This window comes from Emydura macquarii, unplaced genomic scaffold, assembly GCF_026122565.2.
Source record: "Emydura macquarii macquarii isolate MOO-44397 ecotype Brisbane River unplaced genomic scaffold, CSIRO-AGI_Emac_v2 contig_320, whole genome shotgun sequence".
In the NCBI taxonomy this organism is placed as follows: Eukaryota; Metazoa; Chordata; order Testudines; family Chelidae; genus Emydura; species Emydura macquarii.
In genome coordinates, this window is record NW_027130457.1 from 11,820,484 (window position 1) to 11,839,484 (window position 19,001).

The window sequence follows — 19,001 nt, forward strand, 5'->3', positions numbered from 1 at the left end:
TTTCTGCTTCTGGACAATACAAGCTCATAGAAAGTCCATCATTTTATTAATAGAAAATGTTATGCACAAATGCTGTTATCTAAAATGCAGTTTCCCAAACACTTCAGTCCAAACACACTGCCTTAGATAAAACAATACACCAAGTTTATTAAGTACAGAATGAAAGATTATAAATGATTACAAGTAATGAGGCATAAAAGTCAGAATTTGGTTACAAGAAAACAAAAGGTAAAACAAAACTTATACCTAACTTAACAGGCTAATTGATTTCAAAGCAAAATGTTTCTCTCACCATGTGCTTTAGCAGTCTTACTGGCTGGAATCCTTTCAGCCAGGACCCTTTCCTCAGTTCAGTGTCCTTCGGGTGCTGTTGATACCATAAGCCAGCGTTTCTCAATTACATTTGGCCATGGAACCCTTTTGAACTCCATAAATAATTGCGGAACCCCCCAAACTCTTAACAGTCTTCAAATGTCGAAATAAGCAAAGGTCAGCATTTCTTACTTAAATTACACTTACACTGGATACCCTCCGCCAGAAAATCTGAGACATCTTCCCTTTTTCGGTGGCGCGGAGAACAGCTGCTCTTGGCGGCGCGGAGAACAGCTGCTCGCGGAACCCTAACAGTGTTCCCGCGGAACCCCAATTGAGAAACACTGCCATGAGCAGTCAGAAAGGGAGGAGAGATGTTCTCAGTTCACATCCTATAGTAATTTTCCTCTTTGAAAATCATCTCCAGCTGAGGTTCAGGAGACAGAAAGTGTGTGGGATGGGAACATCCAGCTGTTTTCCTTGCCAAGATTTAAATTTTTTTTCTGCCAAAGAATGGCTGCTTAACCAAGTGATAGTCCATTTGATTTTGTTGACACCTGGCTGAGGTGTCAATTTTCCATTTGTCTTTGAGGAACTGTTTTGTGGTTGCTTTTCTAAACTTGAACATGTCTCAGTGAAGTCATACAGTAGAATCTTATAACTTTATACATAGTGCTGCCAGAAATTTTACCAGGACAATATTATGAGTTGTCAAATGATACCTCACAAAAGGCTTACTTTGCACAAAATTCATCAGAGTCTTGTAAAAAGGCTGAATATAGGGGTACAGACTGTCCCAGAGCAATAAAACCAATCTCTCTCTTAAATCCATGGTTTTTAGTGTCTAGTAGAATTATGAATTTAAGTTCCCAGGCTCGTCTTTTGAAGGTGTTGTGCAGGCTTCCTTTAAGGATGAGGACTGAGAGGTTGGACTACAAAGCACACGGATACACACAGCTGCAGCCAATCAACTGCTTCAATCAATCCCATGTTTGCAGCTAATCACAGGGAAGCCCATCAGTCTACAAACCATAGCTTCTGATCAACCTGGCCATCTGCCCATTGCCTTGGGTATCAGCTCCATATTGTTTCAGCTATTACTACAAAAAGGGGCATTTAATTGTTACTTCAATTCAGCCTGAAGGAAAAGTGCTGAGCACAGCCATTGGCTTTAATGAGCAGTGCAGTTGTCTAACACCATTAACACTTCCCAGCAGAACAATAGTCTGCCAGTCATTCTGATGGAATTTAAAACGTTGACACCCTGAATGACATATCCCAGACAGCAAGAAAATAAATAACATATTATTTTAAGAAAATATAAGTTCAATTATTTACATATTTACATGTTTTTCTGTAAGGGCATTTTTACATCAACCCAGATCAGTGTGACTCTGACCTAATTCTCCTTGAAGTTTTCCTCTCACTGTTCAATCTCCTTTCAGCCAAATCAGGAGGGACCACCTCCAATGGCCTCCTGATGAGTATTTGTTGTTTCCATGGAGGCTTTTAGCTGGGACGGACGTCACCCATTTCATTCTAATGGGGAATTCATTATTGTTTCAACTCTTTTCAATGACAAATCTGAGGAACTGTTACAGATTGAGGTGTCAATAGAGATGGTTTTGGAATAAATTGATAAATTAACAGTAATAAGTCACCAGGAGCAGATGGTATTCATTCAAGAGTTCTGAAGAAACTCATTTAAAAAATGCAGCTCTCCTAACTGTGGTGTGTAATCTTATTTCAGTCAGCCTCTGGACCAGATGGCAAGATGGTAGCTAATGTAACACTTATTTTGACCACTACCCGGACAACATTGTCACCTTCACCTTTGTCTGGGTGGAGGAAGACCAGTCGCGCCACTCCTGGTTGGACTGCATTTATTTTTCCTGTCACCATCTTTTCTGGGCCTACTCCTCCAGCGTTCGGCTGGCCCCTTTCTCGGATCACCATCTGGTGACTGTGACGGCCTCTCCCACCGCGGAGAGGCCAGGGCCAGCCTACTGGCACTTCAACAATAGCCTGCTGGAGGATGTGGGCATCGTGGCATCCTTCCGGGAGTTCTGGCTGGCCTGGCGGGAGCAGAGGCGCGCCATTCCCTCGGCGCGGTGCTGGTGGGACGTGAGGAAGGTGCGCGCTTGGCTCTTCTGCCGTGACTACACTCGGAGGGCCAGCTGGAGGTGAGATGTGGGGATGGAGCAGCTAGAGCAGGAGGTCTTAGAGCTGGAGAGGCGTCTGGCCACCAGCCCCGAGGATCCATCCCTCTGCGGAGTGTTCTGGGAGAAGCAGGAGGAGCTCCGGGCCCTCGAAGACCTTTGGGCTCGAGGTGTCTTTCTTCGATCCCGCATCCGTCTCCTTCGGGAGATGGATCGCAGCTCCCATTTCTTCTATGCCTTGGAGAAATGGAGGGGGGCCAAGAAGCACTTCACGTGCCTTTTAGCAGATGATGACACCCCCCTCATGGCTCCAGTGGAGATGCGTGGAAGGGCCAGGGCCTTCTACGCCGACCTTTTCTCCCCAGATCCGACCGAAGTCACCGCTTGCAGGGTACTCTGGAATGAACTTCCCATGGTCAATGCGGGCGACCAGGACCAGCTGGAGCTACCTGTCACTCTGGCCGAGTTCTCGGCAGCCCCCGCCTCATGCCCACTAATAAGTATCCGGGCATGGACGGGTTGACCATGGAGTTCTACTGCGTGTTCTGGGACATCCTCGGCCCGGACCTTGCCATCATCTCGTCCGAGTCTGAGGGCAGCGGAGTGCTCTCCCTCTCGTGCAGGCAAGCCATGCTCGCCTTGCTGCCCAAGAAGGGGGACCTCTGTGACCTTCGGAACTGGCGTCCCGTCTTGCTCCTCAGCACGGACTATAAAATCATAGCCAAGGCCATCTCGCTGAGGCTGGGGTCCGTGCTACAGGACATGGTCCATCCTGACCAGACCTACACCGTCCCGGGCTGCACCATCTTTGATAACCTTTATCTAGTCCGGGACCTCTTGGAGCTCAGGTGTAGGGATGGTCTGTCGTTCACTCTCCTGTCCCTGGACCAGGAGAAGCATTCGACCGGATGGATCACAGGTATCTCCTGGGCACCCTGCAGGTGTTTGGCTTCAGGCCCCGTTTCGTGGCCTTCTCCAGGTGCTGTACGCCTCCGCAGAGTGTCTGGTCAAGCTCAACTAGACCCTGACCGAACTGGTCAGCTTCAGGCGAGGGGTGCGTCAAGGCTGTCCGCTGTCGGGCCAGCTGTACGCTCTGGCCATTGAGCCCTTCCTCTGTCTCCTCCACCGAAGATTGACGGGGTTGGTGCTCTGTGAGCTAGAGCTGAGGCTGGTCCTGTCAGTGTACGCTGAGGACATACTCCTCACAGGATCCGGGTGACCTGGTGCAGTTGGAGGCCTGACTGGCTGTCTACTCGGCAGCCTCCTCTGCCTGGGTCAACTGGGTCAAGAGCTCTGGCCTGATGGTAGGGGCCGTGTGGTGGACGAGCTCCCTCCCACCCGTGCTTCAAGCCATCTGGTGGAGCATGGGCTCTATCTGGGTGTCTCCCTCCCTGGCGGAGAACTGGCACAATTTAGAGGGTAGGGTGTCTGAGTGGCTGCGGAGATGGACAGGATTGCTCCAGTGCGTCTCCCTTCGGGGGAGGGCATTGGTGCTCAAACAACTAGTCCTGTCCATGCTCTGGCACCAGCTCAACACCCTGGTCCCATCCCCGGGTTTCCTGGCCCACCTCCAGACGACAGTTCTGGAGTTCTTTTGGCCAGGATTGCACTGGGTCTCTGCAGGGATCCTGAGTCTTCCCCTGGAGGAGGGAGGGCAGGGCCTGTGCTGCCTCTGCAGCCAGGTCCTCACCTTCTGCCTCCAGGCCTTGCAGAGACTCCTTTATGGTGCAAGTGGTCTGGCGTGGAGCCACTTGGCGCACACCTTCCTCCGCCGCCTCTGGGGGCTCTGATATGACTGGCAGCTCCTTTATCTCCATCTGAGAGGTCTTCTGCAAGACCTCTCCGAGCTGCCAGTCTTCTACCAGGACCTCCTCTGGGCCTGCAGGCTGGTTTCCATCTCCAGGCCCTTTGTGGCCACCGAGGGGGCGGATTTCCTCGCGCAGCCCCTGCTACACAACCCCCAACTCTGTGTGCAGGTGGTGGAGACCCTCTCGGTGTGCCGGAGGTTGGTCCTGGAGGGAGTCACCAGTATCGTAGATCTCCTGGACAATGACCGGGGGGACTGGGTGGATCCCCAGGCACTGGCTTGGTGCATGGGGGCTCTCCACCCTTCGGACCCCCTGGTGTGGCCTTGCCCCCCACTGCTTGGGCTTACCTCGAGTGGGTCCTGTGAGAGGGCGCTCCCCCTTCAGTGCTAGCCCTCCAGAGTTTTTCATTGGGCCCCGGCCCCATGAGGCCCCCCAGCTACCCTCTCCCCACGCACCAGGCCGGCTGCATAATTTGCAGCCGGCCCTTTTCCAAACCACGCCTCAGCATCATCTGTACATGCTCATGCTCCACACCCTTCATTTCCTTGCCCTCATGTCCCTCCCGGACTCCAAATGGTGGAACCTAATTCCACCTGTGGAGGGCGAGGACCCCCAGTTGGCCAGCCTCTGCTCTACTCTGACCCCGTGGCCCGCCAGGGGCATCAGTTGGCGGCTCCCTCACGGAGCCATGAGCACGGGCATGTATCTGGCGCGGTTCACCCCTCACCCCGACACCTGCCCCTTTTGCAGCATGAGGGAGACCCTGGCGCACGTTTACCTGGAGGTAAACCTGGAGGTACACCTGTGGCCGCCAAGCCTCCTGAGGCAACGGCTGGCACTGAGCAGCCGGGCCCTGGGGCATCTGAAGCAGGGCTGCTGCCCCCCACCCCTTCTGAGGGTCCTGACCTGAGCTGCCCCCTGCCTTTCACGGGGGCTGCGGGCGCCGAATCCACCATGGTGCCTAGATCCAGTGTCAGCGAGGGCCCTCCCCCTGAACCTGACCGCTGTGCTGGGTCAGGCAGAGCCGCGCCCTGGTGGCTCTGCCACTGGGGCCCCTGATCCCAGCCCCGCCCCTGCCTCTGACCCCATTCTCAGCCTGACACCATTCCTGCCCCTCCCCTATCCACCTCCCATATTGCTACCATCTCTGGGGGTTTTGTCGTTTCTCCCTACATCTGTCAACTCCCGGGAGGCGGTATTCGAGTTCCCCCTCCCACCCAGGTCTGCTGTCTTCCCTCTGCCACCGTTCCTTGTGCTGGGGAATGAGGCGGGCAAAGCGGCGCCCGCAATATCGGCACTGCATCGGGGGTCTGTCTCTGTCGGTCACGGGGCCAGTGCGGGGTCCCGGCCGGAGGATGGCCTGGGGTCTCCTACCTCGGCCCCCGAGATGCTGTGGGACGAGCTGCAGGCCTTCCTGGCTGACTGTCGCGGGGCCAGAAATAGGGTGCAGCTTGCCCTGCAGCGCTGGGGGGATTTCCATCTCGTCCTCCGGGCCGTGAGGGCCATCCTGAGGGAGGGGAAAGGGAGTTGCATTAATTGTGTTGGTGCCAGAGAAAGGATAGACAGTGCTGGCTGAACTGTACATGATTTTGGGGGTATAGGTTAATTACATTGGGACCTGTTCCCCACTCCCTCCAGTAACTGATTACAGAACTGGTTTTTTGTGTTCACAGAATGAGGAAACATCCATAAAAAGATTTCATAATTAAAAATCCTAATCTGAAAATTAGTGCACAACACCCAACAAAACTCAGACTCTCCTGCTGTGAGTAGACAGAAGCAAGAGGCAAACCTGTACAGTTGTCTATTTTTTAAAGAGTTCTTAAACAACTGTTATTGAATCCTTTAATTTGCTTTTCCTTATTCTGACAAAAAATGGTAATGGTTCAAGTTACAGTTCCCAAACACATCATTAAGTGAGAAGGCCTATTAGTGCAGTCCTTCATCAGTCTGATAAGGAGTGACTGGGGCAATGAGCTACTGTGAGGAAGTTATGCTTCTTGAAGCAAGGGCAATTAACTTGAGGGAGAGAGACCATAATGGCACTGATGATATAAAAATGCTGTTTTTAAAATGTGCAAAATATGTCTTATAGAAATAGTCATTTTTAACAGAGCTGCATGAACCACAATACTGAGGCCCATTTCTGATAAGCAAGCATATGTTTCTAAGATTATCTGAACTATCCAAACTTGAATCCACAAGCCATCAAAATGACAAAACTAGTCATAAATAGGATACCCAAGTTGCAAACCTGACTGACTACAAGGATGGTAGAGTTGTCACAGAAGGGAGTGCAATGGAAGTGTTCAGGAGAGAAGATAGGGAGTTCTGCTTTTGCATTGTTGAGTTTGAGGCAGAGGCTAAACACCCAGGAAAGCATGTCAGAAACAACTGCTGATGTTTGACCAAACACAGCAGGAAAAGTCAGAAAATGAGGGGCAGGGGTGAGAGTCAATGCAGATATGGCAGGGTGCAGTAAGGTTGGGCTATGGAGGGAGAAGATGAGAGGAGCAAGGAGAGAGCCATGAGGGACATAGAAGAGGGAGGACAAATAGCTCAAAGAAGAAATTAAAGGAGTGATTAGAGAGGTAGCAGGCCAGGCACTGCACATAGAATTATTGATAAGCCCAGTCACCAGAAGGAGTTGAGTAGGTGGAGTGTAGAATTACTTTTTTATTGGCTTGTGAATAAGAAAGTGATTAGAGCAACTCAGGAATGTATTTAGCACAAGTGCAAAAATATATAGAAATGAAAACAAACCTATACTAAGAAAATGGCATGTGTCTACATCTAGCTCCCTCCCTGGAGCCCAAAGATTCAAATTCTGACCATGAACTGGAAAACTTTACAAGATAAACATTAATTTCATATGTACAGCTGATCAGAAAGATTAGATGAGATGCAGCTAATGCTAGCACATGCTTATCTCAAACACATTGAACAAATCAAACTTACCCAAAATGAACTTCACTCTTCAAACATGATTCTGATTGTTTCTTTGCTGTGACTACAATGGTTGCAGATTCCAAAAATACGCCAGACCAGCTCAGATTCAGATGCAAAGTACAGATTCTCCATTCTCACACAGCCGACATTAACTGCTATTCAGCTCATATCCCTCCACTGTCCCTCATTAGGAGACCAGGACCCTATTTTAGATGCAAATTGATCACCATCCCACATAAGTGTTCCCATTATCACTCTTTATTATTTTAAATCATGTATATCAAAATGATGACTCCTGAAACAGAGATTACTGAAAATGTTGAAATTGAATCTCTAATACTTTAAAATTCCTGTGATATTCTGAAATCATTCATTTGGGTCATATTTGTCCCTGAACGGAAAAAAGAAAGTGCATAAGGGAACCACCAATGTTTAGACCAAATGTCAAACTATTAATGTGGGTTACAGGGCAATTTATTTGGGAAGCAGGTGAAATCAGCCTTTCATGTACTAACTAATCTTTAAAACATTTGTTCTTCAAACTAAAAATGTTGCACTGCAAAGTGGATGACTAAGTAATTATGAAGAGTTCAAATTGTTATGGTTCATATGTTCCTATCCACTGCATGCCTCTGAGGGAATCCAGCAGGCATGACTTATATGCAGAAATGGGGTAGGAAACGATATGTACATGATATAGCTACTTAGCAGTGAAAATGTAAAACTGACGCAGTGGGCATGATTTAAATGACAGTTGCAGAAGGGTGAACCAGGTGTGTGGCCAGTGAATGATGTAATGAGCCTATAACCCCATTCCCCCCCTCAACACTTAAGCCACATAAATGTGCCTCCTGAAAAGTGAAGTTCAGGATCATAAATTAATGGTACCCTGAACATCTTGTACTACACATCTTTATTGCCCCATCAAAGGGACAGTAGTGGAAAAAATGGCAGAAAATCAACAAAAACAGCTGTGTTGCCAGTAGTGAATGGGGTGATTCTCAAAGAGTGTTGCAGAAGCATGAAAGAGATGTGCCTTTATGGCCTTACTCCTGAGTACTTCTTAAGTGAATCACAGGACTCTTCATGGATTTAAAGCTCTGTCTACTTTCCATCTTCAACCTTGAAATTGTGTGATGCAAGCCATCCAAATGTGTGACATGGGCAAAATGTGGAACACCTGAGTTTTGTTGGGTGTTGTGCACTAATTTTCAGATTATGATTTTTAATTATGAAATCTTTTTATGGATGTTTCCTCATTCTGTGAAAACAAAAAAACAGTTTTGTAATCAATTACTGGAGGGAGTGGGGAACAGGTCCCAATGTAATTAACTTATACCCCCAAATTCATGTACAGTTCAGCCAGCACTGTCTGTCTTTTCTCTGGCACTAACACAATTAATGCAACTCCTCTGTTCCCCATTCCTCCAGCTATTTCAGACCCAGCACTCCCTCTCTGCAGGGCTCCATTGCTGTTGCCCTCAAGAAGTTCCCTACTCCTCTCCTGTCCCTTTCTTCTAAGGAGTAGAGAGCAACAGCACAACTGCCCAGGAGCAGACATTATTTTCCATGAGTGGAGCTGAGGGGATGAGGCAGCAGGCTGGGCCAGTGCATTTTTCAGAAAAGGGAATGGGGGGTACAGGTTCTCAGTCTGTGAAGTGCACAGAAGCTCAAGGTCTGCTCCTCTTTCTGTACCTGCTCCCACTTTCCTCTGTGAATAACGTAGCTGCCAAGATTTTTTGTTCTCTCCTCAGCCTTCCTCTACCCAAAGAAGTTGCTGTTTTGTATGCTTCCTTTCTGGTTGTTGGGGGTCAATATAATTTCACATAAGGGATTTTTTCTTTTGCTTGCTTGTTTTTTCCATTTTGACTTTTTTAGAAAATACTTTGGAAATTACATACAAAAAAACCTCCATTTAAAAACGTTAAGGTTGCAAAGTAAAGCAAGCAAAACGTAGTTAGTGCCAGAATTGAGGTTGCCTGTGCACCCTTAGTTTGGAGCCTTTATGCACATGCATCTGGATAGTGATTACATGATCACATATTATTTTTTCCATAGGATCCCTATCTCATTATTTTATATATGTATAACATGATAGCTAAACATCATCCTAAATCATTTCTGATCAACTAAACACGCTTCACACTTCTGTGGCCTATTAATCTAGGTACTTATATTCATAGATTCCAAGGCCAAAAGGGACCATTTCGATCATCTAGTCTCACCTCCTGTATAACACAGGCCATGGAACTTCCCCAGAATAATTCCTAGAGCATAGCTTTTAGGAAAAAACATGCAATCTTGTTACTGATGGAGAATCCACCACAACCATTGGTAAATTGCTCCAGTGATTAAATACCCTCATTATCAAAAATGTATGCCTTATTTCAAGTCTGAATTTGTCTAGCTCTAGCCATTGGATTGTGTATACTTTTCTCAGCTAAAATGAAGAGCCCATTATTAAATATTAGTTCCTCATGTAGATACTTGTCCTTCTTCTTGTATTCTCAAAGTTCATTATTTTGTTTCCAGAATCAGGATAGCCCCCTATGGTTTAAACTTTAGTACGGATCTTTCCATCCCTGTTTACATCTTGTGAACATTTGACATCCATTGTGTAGCTTAATTTACATAGCCAACTACTGAGACAGGTGAATCACCTTCCATTGTCTGACTCAAAACCTGTTTGCCAAGCTTGTCTTGATTTAGACATATGTCTAGTAGCTATACACAACTTCTTAAATATCATCCATACCTCACAAACATGACATTATTTATAGATAAATACTATGTCAGCGATGTGTTGGGAGTCATGAAATTGTCAGGCCTATCAGGGCCTATTGTTGCAGAACAGTGAACCCTTTGCCATTTGGCAGTGAGGGGTTTTTAGGGTCACATCTTAACCTTCTCTTTGGTAAACTAAGTAGATTAGCCTCTTTGAGTCTGTCACTGTAAGAACTATTTTATAATCCTTTAATCATTCTCATGCCTCTTCTCTGAATACTCTAGAATTTATTAACATCCTTCTTAAATTGGGAGTTTCAGAACTGGACACAGTATTCCAGCAGTGGTTGCACTAGTGCCAAATATAGAGGTAAAATAACCTCTCTACTCTTACTCTGTTTATGCATCCCAGGATCACATTAGCTCTTTTGGCCACAGAGTCACACTGAGGGCTCATGTTTAGCTGATTATCCACCACAACCCCCAAATCTTTTTCAGAGTCACTGCTTTCCTAAATAGAGTCCTCTATCCTGTAAGTGTGGCCTATCTTCTTTGTTGCTAGATGTATATTTACATTTAAAACACACATTGTTTGCTTCTGCCCAGTTTACCAAGTGATCGAGATTGCTTTGAATAAGTGACCTGTCCCCTTCATTATTTACCACTTCCCCAATTTTGTGTCATTAGCAAACTTTATCAGTGGTGATTTTATTTTTTCTTGCAGGTCATTCATAAAAATGTTAAATAGTATAAGGCCAAGAACCAATTACTGGTGGACTCCACTGGAAACACATGTTAGATGACAATTCCCCATTTACAATTACATTTTGAGACCTATTCATCATCCAATTTTTAATCTGTTTAATGTGTACCATGTTAATTTTATATCATTCTAGTTTTCTTAATCAAAATGTTATGAGGTATCAAGACAAGTGCCTTACAGAAGTCTAAATATATTAGTCAGCACTATTACCTTTATCAACCAAACTTGTATCTTCATAAAAAAAAATCAAGTTAGTTTGACAGGATGTAATTTCCATAAATCCATGCTGATTTGCATTAATTACATTACCCTCCTTTATTTATTTATCATTCAAGTCCCATATCAGCTGTTCCATTATCTTATCTCAGGCAGACAAGCCTATAATTATCCAGGTCTTCCATTTTGTCTTTTTTAAAAATTGGCACAATATTTGCTTTCTTCCAGTCTTCTGGAACTTCCCCAGTGTTCCAAGATTTATTGAAAATCAGCATTAACAGTCCAGCAAGTTCCTCAGTCAGCTCTTTTAAAGCTCTGGGTGCAAGTTATCTGGACCTGCTGATTTTAAAATTTCTAACTTTAATAGCTTCGGTTTACCATCTTCGTGAGACACTAGTGGAATGGAAAGAATGTTATCATATGATGAGACTATATCATCATTTTCCCCCCAAATGCTGAAAAGTAATAATTATTGAACTCTTCTGTCTTTTTTATATTATTATTTATAATTCACCATTCTCATCTAATAATGGACCAATACTATTGTCAGGATTATTTTTGTTATTGTCCTCATTATACTCTGTTGCCATAGATTTCTCCTTGTGCTGTTTGCTTCCCTTACCAGTTTTATAAATTGGCTTGCCCAAGGTCTCACAGAAAATATGTGGCTGAGATCTAGATTGAACGAGACTGCCTATCTACCTACACTATCCTGCCTCACACCCTGCTAGTGTTGTACGTAATGGTACAAATTCTTCTGAGTTACACATGCTCAGCTCTCCTTGGAGTAGTGCAAATGTGGCAACACAGGGCAAAGTAGCAAGCAATTAATGGAGGCCGATGGAAGAAGAAGAAGAAGAATACTCAAGCAGACAAGCCTGTTAGATCAGGGATTGAAAAGGTCACTTATATAGGTTGAGTAGGAATTTTTCCACAGCACGAGTCTAAAGCAAAGATTATTGCCCACATAACACTGAACCTTTACAATGCCACTGTTCTCTCCCTTTCATCCCACCTCCCACCCTTGCTTTTTTCTTTCTTTGCCTACTCTATCGATTTGGTTGGTGAAATTAATTTAACAACATTAACAATTTAACAAAGAAGCTAAAATGTTTTAGGTAGAACCCTGCTAATATTTTCATCGTTTGACGTTGGGAAACACTGTTTTCCTAACTTAAATTATCTTTATATCTTCTGTAATTTTTAGAGCTGGTCAGAACATTTTTGCTGAAATTTCATCAAAGCTGAAACATTTTGTAGGGACATGTCATTGTCCATGAAAGTTTCTTGAATTGCAAGAGTTACGTGTTCTGTATCTGGGTAGTTATGGTATGGACCTGAGATATCAGAGAGCCAGGTTCATGCCCCTGGTCCACCAGTTTTAGAGTGATCTGGGATGGAAAGAACTCTGCTGTGAATCAGGAAAAGCAGGGACTTGAACCTTGGTTTCCCAAATCCCAGATGAGTGTCCTAAACCCAGTATAGAGTGACACACATCCCATTTTCACAAAAAAGTTTGACTGGATTTGTTTTCCTTCCAGTCCAAACCAAAATAAAATTTAGAGACCTCAAAAGTTGCTACACATGGGAATTGATTTCTTCCGGTCAGCTCTTTACTTTTTAATAGTTATCAGACTGAAACCATTAACCCTCACCCCTCAAGTTTTCCACTCTCTGTGATATATCAGATAATGACTCCTAATTAATTCATAATCCCTAATGGGGTGGAAAACTTCATAGAGAAGGGGTCAGGAGAAGATGGGCTTTGGCAATCACAACTTCATGTGATTACTGCAGCCACTCAAACAGTAGAATGTGGTGAAAAAGCAAAAAGTGGCATTAATCTTCTAGGACTGCCCCTTTTTCTTTGAGGTGCCTGTGAGACTGGCCAACTGCCAGAATACATGTTCCCTGGAGCATGTAGGGTGCCTTCTGCATGATCCCTCTATAAATGTGTCCGGATGCAGAGAAGACAAGTCACCACTAGTATACCTAGTATACCACTAGTATACCTGCTAATAGTCCTAGTTTGGCTAGGACAGGTCTACTCTGAGAAATGGATGTCCCACCAATGTCCTGGGACTGTGTGATAAACAGGAGGTAAGGTGCTCAGATCCAGTCCCCTGCAACTGAGCTTGAGCTATGCTCCATTTACTTGGAGTATATGCATGCAGTGGAGATAAGCAGGCAGCAAATAGCAAGGATTTAGGGCCATATTTTCAGAGCTCTTCAGATTACTACAGATGCAGATAGGCGCTTAGTAATATTTTCAAAAGCACCTAAGTAGGTGAGGCACCTAATTCCTATTGATTTCAATGGGATTTAGGCACCTAACCTGCTTAGGCACTATTTAAAATCCCATTAGGGGGTCTGTCTGTATCCTTAGGTATCTAAATACCTTTGAAAATCTGACCCTTAGTTATGGCTCTTCTGGCTGTTAACTGCCTAAGGGCCTGCAGACTTGCTTATATCCGTGGAGAAAATTTTCAGCTGGTACCAATTTATGCATTACAGAGCAGAGAAAAAGTAGAGCAAAACAGGGGAGTGCTTTGTTCAGAGAGAGGGAAAAGGGAAGGAAGAAGAGAGACTAGGGAGGGATCTGGAAAAGAGAGAGGGAGAGAGGTGATGGGAGTGGCAGAGAGGAAGAAGGGGGAGAAAACAGAGACTGAGAACTAGGGACTTCACATAAAGGGAGAGAAATGGAAGAGAGTTAGTGGGTGAAAATGTAAAGCAAAAATAAATGAAAAAAGGAGGGCGATGGAGAGCGATTAGGCAACACCCTCCCCCCCCACCCCAACAGGGAAATGCAGTAATGGGAAATGGCGGGGTCCTGGGGAAGATCTGTCACATATCGGGGAATACACAACAAAAGGGATGGGAACCACCAAGCTAGATATACATGTAGGATGTAGCATTACTTGATTTATACAGGGAAGGGGAATTATTAAATTCTACGCCCTTCTAATTGGTAGTTGTAGAATTGATTATATTAGGATGTGGGTGACCGAATTGACTTGTGAAGGCATAGCAATATTGACTAAATAGATATAGTCATGGCAGCAAAGGTATATCTCATTTATTCCAGTAAACTTAGTCTTTGTACAAGTAGAAGCTGGGAATTGTCAAGCTCAGTATACAATTATACAAACTCGTCTCCTGGAGAACTCTATCTCATGTTTTCCAGTGATTTCACACATAGTGACTTAGAGCTATGTCTTTATCTTGTTCCATTCTCAATTCCCATCATATTCAGTAGGAGTTTTAGGTACAAACATATGGCAGGATAAAGCCGTTAGATTTTACTAAACAATAGATAAATGGGAAGTGCTTTAGTAACTCAGCAAATAAAATAAAACGGTAGCCCTGAGGTGCACATATTTGCTCTGGTTTAATTTCACAAGAAGTTGACTGAGTTTATGTTTTCATTGTAAACATTACTGTAGGTTAAAAGCATAATGTGAAAATATTTTTAGGTGAAAATTTCAAATTCTATACCGTATCTTTGACTCAGATTCAGTCCTGGTGTAGGTGGTCACAACTCCACTGATTTAAAATCATGATGTCTGTTTACGATAGGACTTGATTTCAGCTGGAGTTGTGAATACTCAGCAGTTTTGAAAAACTTATTTTGGGCTGTAGGTGCCCAAAATAAGAAGTAAATTTTTAAATGTCCCTTAGTATTTTTAGCCTAAGAACTCTCTCTGAGTCAGTAGCAGAGCCCAGAATAGAAGACAAGAACCCTGAATGCTAGTCCCTTTTCCCAACCACATACCTTTAGTCTTATCTTCATAAATCATTGCTTTACTGCTATTATGAAAGCATTAGTAAGAATTTTCTTTGTTTTTTTTCTTCACCCTAGAAACTACCTCTTCAGGTTGCAACTTGAGGATCTATCTCTAATCCAGGTATGTGCAGTATATTTGTCCTTCTGTCTCAATTAGTTCCTGGTTTAGAAGTGATTAAAAAGATGTTTTAAAGCTATTAATCAAGATATTCAGAGGCTCTATAGCTACAGCTGACTGAATAGCTATTTTTGTCATCTTTGCTGCCTCTCATTATGTGAATCACATTACTCATTTTAATTCCAGATTAACCTTTGTCTCAGGCCATACAGATCTGCTGTTATCTCACTGTCTACTGTGATTTTAGTGAGAGTTAATATTTACAAAATGGAGGATGGGGAGAGAAATGGTGCTATACTGCAGAAGTGGTCTGACTTGCTACTGAGCACCCTGCTATGATTTTGTTGTGAAGCTCTCTTTAAGAATATCCCCGTTTGAAAAGCATCTATCCTTTCTCTACAATTGTAAATGAAGGAGTGTACCCACATTTGCTAAGTAACTGCAAACAGCAAAGGAAAAACAAGGTTGTGATAAACAAAAACAAACTAATCTGCTTGCCTTATTTAATACAGCTAATTGCTTTTTAAAGTTATTAGAGCTTGAAATCCAAGTCCTCAGGCTTCAAGAAAAGATTAGAAATAAACTCAGATTGATTAATTTCCCCCCTGAACTTTGTAAGGATATAGAAGGCTTTCACATTCAGAGTTTGTCATGTATCTCAGCCTTATATTCTCACAGGCCTCCAAATCCCATTTCTCTTTCCAGCAATAGTATTCTTGCCATGCACACGTTGCAGAAGCAAAAAATTTGTCATGAGTTCTTGGCTCTAAAAATTGTTTTTACTTTGAATTTGATTTAAATTGACTGGTGTATTAAGGTATGGAAGTAGAAAACAGGAGTTTGTAGTTTCTCACACATTTGTTGTTTTTGTTGTTTACTGTAATATATATCCTAGTATTAAGTTGAATTCAGTGGCTATTATTTCATAATGCATTTTTGGATTTTTAAGTGTGAAAAAATAAAGTAAATTGAGGTGAGTCTCATCTTGTGATTTGTGGAGGCCTAAGGTTTTGTTCGTGTTCAAATTATGCCAAGAGATGCCTCGCCTTGTGGTTCCACAATACTAGCAGCAAAAGATTAAGCTATCTGGTGAGCTGCCAGAATTACAGCATCCCACAGCTTCTTAAGGACAGTCCTAAATTGCACTATCAGAGTTATCTATCTACTCTGAATCCAGATTGACTACTTTCACCTAAGGATTTTCAATTTATATTTGAATTCCTAAAAGATTGTTCAATTTTTAAATATGGAGATTCTTATTGACCCACAGCACTAAAATGGATCTGAAGCAGCCGTTAGAGTTTGTTTTGTTAATGTGCAGATTAAAGTTCCCAATCTGCCACTGACAGTGATAATGGCTCTGAACAAGAAGTAGCTGTCTTTAATGTGTCAGAGATCTATAGATAGGAGTATCTCATTCATTTCCACTGAATATTTTTTTAAAGTATTATTGGGGGAAAAACAGAACAAAGAAGATCAGCAGAGAAATCCATGTTAATGTTATATTAAATTCTTGATTTACAGAGCTGGACAGAAGCTTTTTTAGCCCCACAGTCCTTTGGAATTCTGTATTGGTGTAGTCTTTTATCCAAAGTCCAAAACTTTCCCTAGTGCTTTCTATGGTGGCAGACTGGGGGAGCCCACAAAAACCAAAATCAAGGAATGCACTTGCCCCGGTGCTGTACTGTGCTAGTTAGTGTCTGCTTGTTGAGTAACAGAACAATACCAGAATAAATTTTCTCCTAGCCTGTCAAGTTTTACATCTTTGCTTTCACACACAGAGTTGTTGTTGTCATAATAACAACATAAAACTTCAATATAACTTTCCTGCTCACATAGATCACTTTGTTTATTTTACAAGAACCAGTCTTAGTAAAAACATGCATCTGGTTTACAGGCTAGTAATCCACATTTTCACATCTGGAAGAGGAGCTGTACAATAAAGTGTTAGCAGTGAGAAGTCTGCAATGTCGCACACTGAGAACACAAAGGGGATAGAGACAATCCAGCCCAGAGATCTGTTGTTCCATTATTTTTTAAAATTGCTCAAGATCTATTTTTATGTTGTTTCTTTTCTGAGGGAGGAGGAAAATCGCTGAATCCTCTTCACTCACAAGAGATACTACAGGCCTCAGAACAGAGATGAATGTTCCAATTTGCCACCTGTTTCTCCAGTTTCCAAACAGACTGTTATAGCTCTGTTTATTTTGTCAGAATTGGATCAAAGTTTTTGTTGTTTGTTTTTCAGCCTAGATTAAATTGTCAATTTATTTTGACCTACTTGTTAGAGGTGTTTATCTAGGAATCGGTTAAAGAATCAGGAGTGCAGAGATTTAGGTTTTGATCCTTAAAGCTAATGCACATGTAACATGCCTAACTTTGTGCACATGCCTGAGTACTTCCAAAAGCTTCAGTGGTACTATGCATGTTTTTAAGTCTTTGCAGGACTGGGCCCTTAGGTAGGACCACACATTGTTATCCTGAATGTCCAAAGTTTCAGATTAAGGGCAGGTCTACACTTAAAATGCTGCAGTGGCGCAGCTGCACCAGTGCAGCTGCATCACCATAGTGCTTCAGTGAAGATGCTACTATGCTGATGGGAGAGCTTCTCCCATCAAGGTAGTTAATCCACCTCTGTGAGAGGTGGAAGCTATGTTGACGGGAGAAGTCCTCCCACTGACATAGCGCTGTCTACACCAGAGTTTAGGTTGGTATAACTGTGTTGCTCAGGGCTGTGGACTTTTCAGAATGTAGCTATATTGATGTAAGTTTGTAGTGTAGAGCTGGCCAAAGTTTTTTTAAAAATGTGTAACAGCCATTTCACAACAGCAAGATAACCATTGGAAATCTTGGATTTAAATGTGTCTTTTTAAACTACACCCTGTTTCAAGCAATTGCCAAATAATTTTGCAAAGGATACATTCACATTTATTGGTTAAGAAGAAATACTCTGTATTTATTAGAGATTTTACTCAGAAAATCTTTCCACAGGGTACATTGTATTTATTATCCCTTATTAAAAACCCCATGAAATGTAAATATCCACAAAGGAGGTGAAAAGCAGGTTAACATTTATCAGAAAGGTAGCACTTCCATTAGAGTAGAGAATCCTAGCATCTTGTAAAAGTGATAGTGCGTTAATAGATTGCCAGAGACCAGATGTGCATCTAAACATAAGATTAGGGTGTTATCTAGTAAGTCTTCATCACCCATTGCTGGCACATTGAAACTTCCATCCAACACGTCATGGTTCTGTGCTCTGTCCTTTAGTTGAAAAGGCTGTGAAAGCCCTTTAATCTCCTGCCAGAGAAGCATATAAGTAAAAAAGTTCAAAGTTGGCTATTGGAAAATGAGTGTGTGGTGATTATGGACTAGGAAAAAAAGTTGTAGAAAACTGGATGTTTCACTCCTCGGAACAGCACTTGAAGTTAATAGGCCTCATTATTTTAAAGGGTACTTACACTGTACCCTTTTTTAAAAACAATTTTTTTAACCCTTGTGGAATTTTGTCTTTAAAGATAAAAACTTTTGGCAAAGAAATCTACTGGATACCATAGAGAACCACTCTGTTCAGAAATAATTTTATATACATATATATATAATATTTTATATCTATCTATCTGTCTAGGCAGCACTGAGTCAATCTATTGGGTATTTTTTACATATTTTCAAAAAGTTCTAAATTCACATAACTGGGATTAGTAATGGGGCCCAGAAGTCAGGAGGGGATGTTAGTAATGAATATCTTAATTATACAATATTTTTTCCAAGAGACTTCATTTTAAAAATAAATGAAAATGGGTGCTTCTGTTGAATTCACAGATCTGTGAGTGTTCTGCAAATGAGCACAGAGCACTTTGAGGGTATAGTCATAAAGATGTTCTCCTTTAACTGGTTGTGAGACTGAACAGAGGATGCAAACATTTGTAAGCATTATCAACATTTCTATTGGGTCTGTTGAAAGCGGACTACAGTAAATGGCTTGTAAAATTTTATGATGTTTCTGATATATAGATGTACTTAAAGGTATGTGACTTATAAAGCCCTAGATGGTTTGAGATCTACCTTTGCCTCTCTCATCCATTTGGAACTGGGTTTATGAGAGAGCATTGTCCTTGAACAACCCTTAGCTTTGTAATCCATTCCCCCAATCTGAAATAGCCCAGAT

At 42.9% G+C, this 19,001-nt stretch overlaps 1 protein-coding gene across 3 annotated transcripts in view; it reads left to right on the forward strand.

Moving 5' to 3' along the window:
- SEMA5A (semaphorin 5A) overlaps positions 1–19,001 on the forward strand; it is a 546,230-nt gene that overhangs the window by 193,480 nt on the left and 333,749 nt on the right. For all 3 annotated transcript variants that reach the window (XM_067529505.1, XM_067529521.1, XM_067529514.1), the window contains exon 4: positions 14,791–14,836. In XM_067529505.1, coding sequence (XP_067385606.1) covers positions 14,791–14,836 — 46 coding nt within the window. The remainder of the gene's footprint in view (positions 1–14,790; positions 14,837–19,001) is intronic.